Raw genomic sequence first — 12,184 nt, 5'->3', positions numbered from 1 at the left:
TTGATTCATCCCCCTGGTGCATATGCGTTGTGAGGCCCTGAAGCAAGCAGTTGTGCTGCCTTTTAATGTTCGTCTTGTCCAGAGAGAGGTAGGGAGTGTGGGAGCTTATTCAAACTGAGGATTTTAGGGGCTGTTTTTTCTCCTGAGGGGCAGCAGCAGGTATGTGTTTCCCCTGGCAGAGCTAGCCTCTGCCTTCCTCTGTGGGTGCTGAGCTGAAATTGCTCAAAGACAGCCTGGCAGCTAAAGCTGTGCCTGGGCTCTTGCTTAGAAACAGGATGCTTTTGGACTTTGCTTCCCTTGCATCCCATGGGATGGACCTGCAGCCCAGGCCTGTGGGACAGTTTCTTGCCCTCTATGCTGGTGACTTTGTGCAGTGATGCCCTGGGGCTGGCAGGGGCTGAGACCTGAGCCTGCCTGGAGGGAAACCTGTACCTGAGTGCTCCTGCCTGGCCTCTGCGCTCCTGCAGCCGAGGCTGCTCTTCAGAGCCTGGCAGCTAATCAACACCCTGCTGCGAAGACCAGGGGGTGGGCTTCCTTTCTGGTATTTTGGGGCTACTTGCTCCTTGCTTTTTCCCTTGCAAGACAGGTAAAACCCATTAATGCCCCCAGCCCGGGAGGGCAGAGGTGAGTGCCTGCCATGAGCAGCTGTTGTGGGGGGTCCTGCCCTCGCTGTGAAAGCTCTGCTCCCAGCACCTCGTGGCATCCGTTACTCCTTCACTGAAAGCCATTTTTTTAGGGATGTTACTGTGACACGTTGGAAGCATAAAAATCTGTCTTGTTGAATGGGCATGTTGTCCATCTGACCACGGTGGTGACCTGCCTCTTGTGCTACTGATGCTCTGATGCTTCAGAGGAAAATGAAAACCAGCCTAAGGCTCTGGGTGAAAAGTGGTGCCCAGGAGGGTTTAAAACAACAATGTGCTGTCTAAGTCTATGATTATAAATGTTTTTTGACCAAAACAGATGAAATAATTATTTTTGCCAGGGTTTAGTAGTCAGAGATAGGCCAGGTTTGCCATTGTTAGCCTCAAGTGCTGGAAAACTTGGTCACGCTGCAGAAATTACAGGATTTAAAACAAACAAAACAGCCCCGACAGATGTCTTGAGTGTCTTTTATGCTTTCTGTGCTGGAGCACGTAGAGTTCATGCCTGAAGCATCTCCCCCGTGTTTGTCAGGAGCAGCAGTGTCCTTTCCAAGATGATCTCAGCAGCTTTTTGTCTCCTCTGTCGTGTGACTCGGATTTTGAAGCAACAGGGGAGACCAGCCCTGTGTCATGAGACTGGGAACAGGATCAGGAGTTTGGCCGTGCAGCTGGTGGGCATCCCTGAGAGGGGCTGTGCTGTGCTGGAGGGGCAGCAGTGAATGAGCATTGTGGCTCTGGTCCTGCCTCAGTGATTTTGTGCCGGTGCAGGGTCAGCGAGAGGAGGGCGGTGGGTGCTGGAGTTGGCTGCGGTGCTGGGTGTCACACTGGACCCCCTTCGCATCCTCCCTGAAAGGTGTTTGCAAATATAAAGGAGGCAGTTATGTATTCATCTTGCAAGTAAGCCAGCCTTTTAAAATTTGAGCCGGGATGCTTGTCTTCCATGTTACTTGCGCTTCATTAGTTTTTGTCTCTGAAATTTTTCAAGGGCAAACAGGAGATGAGTAATTGCCGCAAAAGAAAAGCCAGGAGTGAGGGCACAGTGTATGTGGTTCGGTGTCTTGTGAACCTGGGAAGTGGGAGGTTTTTGCTCTGTCCCAGCCTTTGGCAGGTCACATAACCCCTTCTCATCTTTGCTTTCCCCCATCTTTAAACATCAGTATATGGTTAATAATGGCATGGCACTGAAAGCTTTGGCATTTAAAGCAAGGAACTGTGTTATTGTCTGCATTGCTCTTCTCTGGGCCAGTTTCTCTCCCCTGACTTAACGTGCCTGTTGCGCAGCGGCTGCGTCCCAAACACACTTTGCTGTTCTTTGCCTGCCTCAGGGCTGGCCGTGTTTCTGAGTCATTTGTGTGTCCCTAGGGGTTGCATCCTGCTTGTGAGCTGACTTCCAGTGTGCAAGATCTTCAGGTGAGCTTCCTAATTAATCTAAAATATTCTTCTTAATAAGGTGGGGGGTGCAGCCTCAGCCCTCTTTTCTTCTGGAGAGTGGTCCATGAGCCTTTTTTGTTCCCTGTGGAGCATCCCAGATGCCTTTGGGTGTCCTCTCCGCTTCACAGGTGCCTGGATGGCAGAGCCTGACTACGAGCACAGGGACCCTGGGGTGTTCCCAACACTGGTCCCTGAGGATGCAGGTCACGCTCTTGAGCTGCCGGGAGGGAGGATGCTCGCCGCCTCCATCGTCGTGCCGGATTCATGCGTTCATCTCTGTCTGCCCTCTTTCCCCATTTATCAGAGAGAACTCCGTGAGCAGGATAAACGTTCACACTCCATAAATGATTCCGCTTCTTTCCCTGGCCCTGGGGACTTTGTCTTTGGGCTTTGTTTTTGTTGAGGAGGTGCAACTCCAGCAGGTCTGGGCTGGGCATCTCTGCCAGAGCCCTCCCGAGAGCCCAGTGCCTGCTTTGCCCCATTAATGGTGTGTGGGTCAGCGTAGCAGGTGGGTAAGAGGGTGTCCCAGCCTCTCCCCTGCGGGACATGGAGGGGTTGGTCTTGCGCCATTGTAGGGAACAGAGCGTGTCTGCGCACTGGGGTCTGGTTAGGGCAGGGTGACTGCTGGAGAGGCCCCCACCCGGGGTGCGCCTGAGCTGGGGAAAGCCCTGGGGGGTGACTGGGGAGAGCTCCCTGCTGTCTGGGGATTTGGTTCCCTGCCTGCAATGGAGCCAGAAAAAAAAGTTTCTTTTAAGGAAGAAACCAACATACTTTGAATAAATGAACAAGAGTGTCTGACCCAAAAGTATTTCCTTTTCCCTTTTTAACAATTATATTCAAGCAAATGTTGAAATGGAAGTGTTGCTGTAAAACAGAGCCACGGTGCTTGTGTTCAGAACTGCTGATGTGAAATGTTAGCGGTTTGGGGTTCTTTTGTTGGTTTTTTGTTTGTTTGTTTTTACTTTGTTTCCTTGAAGCCTTGAAGAGGCTGGCCTGCCGGCCGGGGGGTGGCTTTGTCTGTTGACCAACTTGGACTGACGGAATGGTGTCGGTGGTGCCAGGGGTGAGTGCTGGCAGAGTACTGAATAAATGCCTGCTGGGCGAGAGGCTGTCCGTGGGGTTGGCAGTTGCTGGGTGTGACAACGGCTGTGGCACACTGGAGCGCTCAGGGCTCAGCAGGCAGCTGCTGCCATGGAAAGGACTTTTGGCCTTTTTCTGGGAAATTTGGTAATTGGCCCCTAGCACAGCAGGGTGGGTGCTGGGAGCAGGGCTGGGTCTCTGGGCATGGCTGGAGTGGTAGGGGGGCAGTGGGTACTGAATGCTTCTCCTCAAAGTAGGTTTTCTGAAATGTTTTGCTGAGGCCCTGCCTGTGTTTCCTGGCATGGGGGCTGTGCGACCTCTACTCCTGCATCTCCCGGTGGTCCTTGAAGCCTGCCTCACCCATCCTAATTGAGTTTTGCTGGGACAGGAGCAATTATTCCCCTGATGCTAGGTGGTTTGTTCAGTGCTTGGGCGATGGCCCCTGCTGGAGAGTTGCACCTCAAGCTGGAGAGATGGCAGGAGAGGAAGCTTTTGCAAACCAGCTGGTGGAAATCATGGTATTTACCAGCTCACAGCTGAGCCTGGGAAGGTATTTTTATAGCTTCACATGGTTTGGGTTTGTGGTGGGTTTTTTTGTTTGTTGTTTTGTTTTTTTTTCTTTTCTGAACTTGCAAGCTGAATGCTGTTTTCATTTTTGTTTTGCTTTGAAACTGTTTCACAGACAGATAAAAGATGGTCTGTTTTCAGCTGTCATCCTCTGTTCTTCAGCCCCTGTTACCTTTTAACAGCATGAAGACAGTTTTGTGGAGGCTTGGCTCGAATTGGGAAGAGAGAGATGTCGCACAGCTGAACTCCTGCGCCGGGGATACCAGCTGCGCTCTGCGCAGGCAGCAGAAGGGGTTGTTGCTGCCTCCTCTCTGGTCGCAAATGGTTAAAAAGTAACTGAGCGTGGTTTTGTGGTCCCCAGTGCAGGACTAGGACTGTCCAAACTTCTTGTGCTCCAGGGATGTTCTTGGGAACAGGGAGGACATGGCAGCAGCATGTTGCAGGTGATAGAGAGGAGCTGCCCCGCAGCTGTGCAGGGTGAGGAGAGGACTGTGCACAGGGCTTGGCTGTCCTGTGCAGTGATGCTCAGGCTTCTCTGCTAAAATGGTTGCCTCCCTTGGTGGTGTTGGCTGCTCCTCTCTCCTGCTAAAAACGTGGCTCTGCGTGATGGGGGGGGTCCGGCTGCAAGGAAGTGGTGGATTGTTGCTGCTTACGGCCTGTGGGATGAGAACTGGTGCAGGTCTGCAGCTTCTGTGTTGCCTGCTGGATAGTTAACTCGGATACATATACTGGGCAGTGAGAAAAGATTTTCTGTTTGGGTGTTTTTTGAATGCAAAAGGAATATTTCTCAGTGATTCTCTCTGGCTTTGCAATTCACAGGGGTCACTGGAAAAGCACCAGTGACTCACGGATTTGCTAACAGTTGATAAGGTTTCCAGAGCAAACTATGTTGATTTGAACACGCGTGGATGCCCTGTGAAGGCTACGCTCTTCTTAAATCCTTGAGTTTTGCTTTTCGAGGCCACCCTGTATTTTTACCTGGTTGTATCGCTTCCTCTCAGATTCCTTCTCTAGGCTTCCTCACTGCTGTGCCATCCCCTTAAACTTCACTCCCTGCCCACTGTGGGGCTCTGCTGCTGCTTTGGGCTTTGGACCACACTGACTTGTGTCCTGGAGGGTGCTGCCACTGTTGCCTTGTGCTTCGGTCCAGAAACGGCTTCTGAAGCACTTGGAGCCTCCTCTGCTTCACCTCTCCTCCTGCTGCTTCCTTTTCCTATGATGCCCCTCTGCAGAAACCAGTTGCAGGTAGATGTTGTCTTGTCTCCTGCTGTGGTCTGAACAGGGGTGAAGGAGATCATAGCACAAATAGCTGCTCACCTCCTCTTCCCCATGGCACATAGCCTTCCTGCAGCAGAGCTCACACGCGGTGAGTGCTGTGCGCTCCTGGGGTGCCGGAGGCACAGCTGTGCCTTGCTTCAGGCTCTGGGATCTGGGCTGGCCAGGGCCTGCAGTCTGGGCCGGTGGGGTGTCTGTGATCCAGCTCTCTGCTCCTGGCTGCTTCCCACAGGAGCAAGCTCTGTCTCTCCCCTGGGCATGGAATTTTTTTTGGTTTTTTTTTGTTTTTTGAATCCCTGTTTACGCATGGGGCTGTGTGCTCTTTGGGATACGTGTTGTCCCCCTGTGCCTGTCACCTTACACGCAGCTGGGTCTCTGCAAGCTGTTTTGTGCAATGGATGTGGGTGTTTATTTTTTTCAATTTTGCAGCCTTTGCTTGTGGTAAGAGGCAGTGCTGTTCAGGCTGTGGAGGAGGTGCACACTGCCTTCACCCTCGTCCTCAAGCAGAGGTGTGTCTGCCCTTGCCCCAGTCCAAGACAGGGCTGTAGTGGGTAGTTGCTCCTCCTGGCTTGTAGCATCTCTCATTTTCCTGAATCCAGCTGAAACCTTTGCCGAGTTTTTAAGGTCAGGTTGCTAAGTTACACCTCCTTGGAGGAGCAGGCTGAGCAGCATGTTACAGGCAGGAGCAGCCGCCGATCTGGGAGTGGTGTCCCTTTGCAATAACTGGGCTCTCCGGGGCCCTATCCCTGCCATCCTCTGTCAGTCTCAGGCTAATCTCAGTATGTCATTTAGCTGTTCTTCCCCAAACCTTCAGCTTTATAAGCTTCCTTTGCTCAGCAGATTTAGTGCACTAATTGACTGGGGGTGTAGAAGAGCCATCCACAATTACCTGTGAAATTATGCGCGGTCCTGCAGGAGGAAGAACAGCCGTTTGGCCTCTCAATCTTCTTTTTTTGAATCCTTATTTGCCTTTTGGGGCTGTGAGCTTTCTGGGACACACGTTGTCCCCCTCGGAGCTTGGAAATGGCCTTGCATGTCAGGGCATATGGCTGTCACCAAGCCACAGCTCTGGAGCAGGCATGCAAGGTCCAGAGCAGCTGATGCCCTGATCCTCTGCCCCTCTCTCTCTTTACCCTTGCTCCCTGGCTTAACCTCCTTCTCTCCTTCCCATTTTCCACGAGCAGCCTGGCTCTGGGAAGACTGTGGGGAGCTGGATTAGCATGGTGCACGCTTGGATTTGAGAGCTGCTGGGACTGAGTGCTGTGGCAGGGCGAGGGCTTCCCTCTTCCCAGGAATGGGACATCTCTGGAGGGTCACCATCCTCAGGCATTTCCAGGAGATGTGTGGGAGGCTTTCTTGCTCAGTTCCCTGGGAAATCATGTAAATCGGTGAGGTTTATTGGGGTCCTCTTTGGATTGTGAGAGTAGCGGGTTTAGGGTTATTCCCCCCCTGTCCCTTCCCCACTTGCTATTTCTGTTTTGTTGCTGCGTTTCTGCTGTGGCTGGTGTGGTGACTTCTCCATCTTACCCTGGGCAAGCTGGGGACTCTGTCCTCTCTAGGTTGGGCTGGGAAGTGCCCTCTGGAAAGCAGCTTCTCCCACATCAAAATAAGTAGGGAGGACAGGCTGGGTGTGTGTGTGCAGTTGCTGGCAGGAGGGATGCAGTATCTGGCTTTCCCTGGTTTAACTTGCATTAACCTTTTCTCTGTCCTTCCCTTCCCTTTATCTCTGCTCAGCTCTTCCCCTCTCTTTCCCTGGGGTGATGGAGAAGCCATCCAGTAAGGACATCACCATGGGGAAGGTGCCGGACACAGCACATCTTTTGCGATATGTTCTGTCTCTCTTTTTTGCCTTTTTTTTGTCATAGTGGCTTTTTTTAGCCTGTTTGCTTTCAATAAAAACCTAGGGAAGCAGCACCCGTGTCCCCCAGGTGTCATGGGCTGTGGCTCCAGTGAGGGATGCTGGAGCAGTCAGCTGGGCTTGGACCCTGCCTGGCACAAACAGCTTGTGCCCTGTGGCTGTCCCCAGGGCTGGTGACAGGGGACCTAGCCCTGGTGACTGTTCTCACATTTCCCCATCTGGCCGCGGACTGGGAGTGATGGAGCTGTCACTGGGCTCCTGCCTGAGCTTTTGCATGCAGCCAGAAGGATTTTTCCACCCTTGTCAAGACTTGATTATGTGCTCTCCTTTCTACCAAAGTGCTGAACAGCAGCTAAATATAGGCTGTAACAGCGTTGATTATGGCTTTTCTAATTGAGCTTTACACTCCGTCAGGGATCTTTCCTAATGGGATGTGGCATCCTTGATAACGCCTAGCTGTCGATGCTGCTTGGGAAGCATATGTAGATGCAGTGTGACTTCCTGGTGGCATCAGGCTGACATTTGCTGCTGATGCCTCTGGAGTTGTGCATGAGATGGTAGGTCCGTGGAGCCAGAGCGTGCTTGTGAATTTGAGTTCAGATTTCACATCTAAACAGGTTTCTAGTTGCTTGCTCTTTCTGATATAAATTATTGTCTGCAGCTATACAACTTAAAAATTGCTCCTCTAAGGGTGTGAATTCTTCCCTTTTTACCCCCATGTGATTTGTGAGAGTGGCACTGTAGGCACAAAGGGCTGTTAGCACTTAAAATGCTAATGCTGTTCTGCAGGTGATGGAGCTATATGCAGGTGCGTTTAAAAGCACTGAGATTTACATGCTGGAAAAAAGGAATGTTTTGAACTCCAGCAGAGCCCAGGACTCATTTATGCAGCACAGCGATTTGTTAAGTTACATCCCTGTTGTCTTGTGCCAGGGAAATGTGTTACAACGAGAAGTACATACGTTTTACTGAAATAGAAGCAACTCGGGATGCTAATTCTGGCTTTGTATCTCCTGGCGTAGCTTGTTTTCACATTGATGCAAGTGAAGCGTGGAGCTTGGAGTGGGCAGGATGGTGCTGTGTGCCTGGTGCAGCTGCGGTGGTGCCTCTCCAGGGCCAGGGCAGTGCTGTGCCTGCAGCTGTCCCCATCTCCACAGCGCTCAGTGACAGCTCTGTGGAGCAGACCAGCATCACTTGGGAATCAAGGGTGAATGCAATTAATGCAGAAATTAATAAATTTCTGAACCTAAGTATTGAAGCGTGGTCCCCATCCCTGCTCTGATGGATGCATCTTTTAGGGTCTGGGTAAGAGGCCCGGTGCTGAGTGCAGGGGCTGCCTGGCTCCTGGTGGCTCTGGCTCCTGCCCTCCACCCGAGTGCTGCCCGTGTCCGTTGCGGTGGGCCTGATGCATTGCTGTCCTGCAGGAGTCCTGCATGGTGCCGTAGCTCTGCCCCAGCCCCCACGTCGCTGCTCGCCTGTGAATTACATCAGATGCCAACACCAGTTGGGAGCTGCTGTCACATTTGTAAAGGGAGTGAAAAATGATCATAATAAACGTAGCGGTGACAGGCAGCCACCAAGGGTCAGGAGCTTTTGCATGATAGACTCTCCCTGTGTGACCCTGAGGACTGGCTTAGTGGAAATAGGATAAAATTAAGTGCTGTAATGTGCAGGGAGGCAGAGCGCTTGCCCTGCTGTCCACACTGGGAGCTCAGCTCTGCGTGATGCTCCGGGATGGGTAGAGAATGCTGGGTCCAAGCCGGAGGGAAGGCAAGCAAGGGGTGTGGCAACAACCATGGGGAATGAAGGCTTTTGTGAGAGGAGGCTGAAAGAACTTGCCTTAATCAGCTTAGAAAAATGCAGGCCGAAAGGGGCTGTGACTGTGGTATAATGGAAATTAATCATGGGAGCAAACACTGGAGAGGGGGAATAATTATTTAAGCTAAAGGTTAATATTGGCACAAAACCAAATGAGCATAAACCAGCTAAGAATTGAATTTTGGATGGAAACATAAAGGTTTCATACTATTCAGTATGAGATTCAGGAACAGCCTTGTGTGAGGAGGGAACCTCTGCTGAGCCCCCTTGGGGTGTGCTGGGGAGCTCGGTCGGGCTCAGGTGCGGGCTCTGCGCCAGCGGGGAATGGGGGACAGCCTTGGGGGGATCCCAGTCTGTAGCCCTCAGCACAGAGTGGTCCCCCCACATCTCCTCACACCACAGCGGTGCTGGGCATCTGTTCCTTTCTGTCACATTTCTGGGATTTTTGCAGCATGGCCTGGGCTAGTGTCATCCCTGAGGGCAGCGCCTGAGGACCATCCCTTGAGGGAGACTGCAGGATGAAGCAGGAGAAGGGGGACCTGCTCCCATGCCCCACTGCGAGGCTCGGCATACTCTGGGGTTTTGGAGGAGGCAGCAGCTTGTGGTCGTACTGCTAGCATGTTGATGTGCATCTTGGTCACCCCTGCAGCTTTTGAGCCCCATCATCAGACTTGGTTGAGTTTTAACCCCACAGAGACCTTGAACTTGTGTTTCTACATGTTTCATGACACCTTTGTGACCTCTACAGCGCCTGCTGTTTGAGTCTGTCTTGCTGTAGTCTGGACCTTCCCTATAGCGCATATGCCTGGGGCCCCTGAATGACATGGTTTCGACCACAGATTCTGGTGTCTCAGAGATGCTCAGCGCTAAGTGGGGTTTTTACTCTCCTAAAGGCAATTTGTGTCAATTCAGTCTTGAACCCTCTGGTTTGTTTATTTTCTTAATTCTGCTTATCTGTGAGTTTTGAGGTGGGGTGGGCATTAGAGTGCTTCATGTGCTGTTTATGCTGATTGTGGCTTGCAGCTCAAAATGCAAATCCTAATTAAGATACACTGGTGAAGGGAGAAAGCTTTACTGAAATAGCAGCAGCTTTGCAAACGAAGGGTGCCGTCTGGCATTGGGAAGGACTGTGTGCTCTCAGTCCAGTAGCAGCATTGTATGTTACAGAAGGGTCCTGGCTTGAAGAGCCATCCCACCTACTGAAAGGGGTATGCCCTGTGTTTTCTCCCCTCAAGGTCTCTGGACAGAAAGCTGCAGCGACCGCTCCTGGGGAAGTCCCGAACGTTGCCCAGCATCCCACAGTCCCCGGTCCTGAGCAGGCTTCCCCTTCTTGACTCCACAGCGTACAGGGAGGAGATGCCGGAGCAGAAGCCCTACAAGAAACACTCTGCCTCTGACTGCCAGAAAGGCTGTACGGTCCCTTCTACCGGTGAGTGCCTGCAAAATCCTAGCAAGTGTTTCCTGCTTCTCCAGGGGCGCAAATAACAATATAAATCCAATTCCAGTCTGTACGGGGTTTATCCTGCTCCAAAACCAGCCCTTCTTGATGAGGTTTGGGTTTTTTTCCCCTCTCAGCCTTTCTTTGAGCCAGTTACTTCAACCTCCCCATCTTTCATATTACACTGATGAAAAAGCAGAGTCAGCTTGTGAAAGCCACCCAGTGTGGAGAGGTGATGCTCAGAGCCTTCTGCCTCTGTGTGAGCTGGATCTCCTGGCCACATGTGCTGGGGCAAGCTGCTGCCTCAGTGGCTCTCTGGCCTCTGCAACAGGCCAAAGTGTCTCTTTTCTGTGGCATGAAATGGCTTCAGGGCACTCATTGCTGGTCTCCATCAGGAGCAGTGGCAGAGAGCAGCACTGCTGTACTCTTCCCACAGTGCTGGCCTGGAGTGGGGATTTGCTGTAGCAAATGCTCCCCAGTCTGGTAGTGTGTGTTGGCCTTCAGGTTAGCTGAGGGTTTTTATCATGTTCTTCTACTTGTATGCTGATTCTGATGAAATACTGATATGATTGGGCCAGCTGCTCTGAACAAGTTTATTGGCAAAACCGTTGATGGCCAAAGTGTTTCAGTGCTTTTGGTGCCAGCGGAATCATGCTGGGGCCATAAAAATGATAGGGAAAGGCATTATGAGCACGGAAACAAAGATAAGGCCTGCAAGCCACGGCTGACAATCCACCACTAAATAAAATCCTTATAAAACAGCTCCCTTCAAACAGCACTCTTGGATTTTTTATTTTTATTTTTTTTTCAAATCTAACCTGCTCACAGTCAGATCACTGTGAGCTACCCAGCAGAGCAGCTGTCCAAACCCTGGATTAATTTTAAGGCCCTGGAGGCTGCGTTTCTTTTCCTGGTGTTACTAATTCTACTAAAAGTTGTGCACAGAAAGGATACTGGCATGTCACTGAGCCCATCCTGCCGTGCTTGTTGCAGTGGTGCTCCCGGGTGTGCTGCAGTAGTCAAGTAACTGTTTTCTGCTGTGTGTGGGACCCATGTTTTTCCTTTCAGCCCACCAAATTTTAAGAGTGGGTCTTGGTATGGGAGGAAGACCTGTGGGAAAGCTTGTGTAGCTGACTCCTGGGAACATGAGGGATTGGGACACTTGTGAGTAGGTAGGTACTTGCAGGCAACTCCATTGCTTGGAATTGAAGATAGCTTGTGAGGTTCTGTGAGCCCTCAGGATTTCCTGCATCGTGGTTTGCAAGGACAGACCTGAATAAATGATGGAGGTCTGCCTCCAGGTAGAGGGTAAAACAAAGTGCTTTCAGGACTCATGCCTGAGAGAGCATACACCATGAAGGACACGGCATCCAGAGCACCCTTCCGCACCCAGCAGCTGCCTAGTTGGTGTGTGCTGGTGCTTCCAGGGAGCTGTGCTGGAGGTGGAGAGAGGGAGTGGGAGGCTGGTGTAAGACAGTGGGATGAAGTCCCAGTGTGAGTCAGACCCACTGCAAACCTCATCACCTTCTGCTGCAAACACCTCCTCTCCTGTGAGTGCAGACATCCTTGTACACCGTGGAACAGCCACAGAGCAAACCCTGTGCACAGCCTGTGCTGCACGGCCGGTGTAAGGAGGAGCCCTGATTGCATGTAACAAGTGTTTAGGATGTTGCTTTATTCATGGCTAGAAGGTGCCTAGGATGCCAAGAACAGGAGGAGTGTGAAAACCCTTGTAGGTTGGAAGGCTCCCTCCACAGCCAGAGCCTTGGACGAATGAACGAGGAGTTGTTTTCTGTCCAGATCCTCCCAGGTTCTTTTCCTGGCTCCTTGATACTCCGTTAGGAACTGCTAATTAGCTACTCATTAAGGCTATTGGCATGCTATCATGGAGGGGAAAAAAAAAAGGGATTGGACTGTTAGCTGGGTGTGACATCTGGACTGCAGGACAAGAATGGAGCAGCATGTGGTGCAGGAGGTTAATGAGCCCCGGTATGCTGATGAGGAAAGCAGGATTGCCACAAGTATTTATGAATGAGACCTGGGCTGTAGGGTGTCAGGAGGGAGACAAGATCC

General features: G+C 51.5%; 1 protein-coding gene across 6 annotated transcripts in view; it reads left to right on the top strand.

The window, feature by feature from the left end:
* The window catches only part of LOC142045654 (ankyrin repeat and fibronectin type-III domain-containing protein 1-like), a 256,556-nt gene that overhangs the window by 65,332 nt on the left and 179,040 nt on the right, over nt 1-12,184 (top strand). For 5 of the 6 annotated variants that reach the window (XM_075059380.1, XM_075059379.1, XM_075059378.1 and 2 more), the window contains one exon: nt 9,909-10,102. The exons of the other annotated variant lie outside the window; for it this stretch is intronic. In XM_075059380.1, the coding sequence (XP_074915481.1) occupies nt 10,030-10,102 (73 nt within the window). In that variant the 5' untranslated portion in view covers nt 9,909-10,029. The remainder of the gene's footprint in view (nt 1-9,908; nt 10,103-12,184) is intronic. 6 annotated transcript variants of the gene reach the window in all.

The sequence above is a fragment of the Buteo buteo genome, chromosome 29, assembly GCF_964188355.1.
Source record: "Buteo buteo chromosome 29, bButBut1.hap1.1, whole genome shotgun sequence".
In the NCBI taxonomy this organism is placed as follows: Eukaryota; Metazoa; Chordata; class Aves; order Accipitriformes; family Accipitridae; genus Buteo; species Buteo buteo.
The sequence above is the reverse complement of the archived record's forward strand: the minus strand, read 5'-3'. Positions and strand labels throughout refer to the sequence as shown.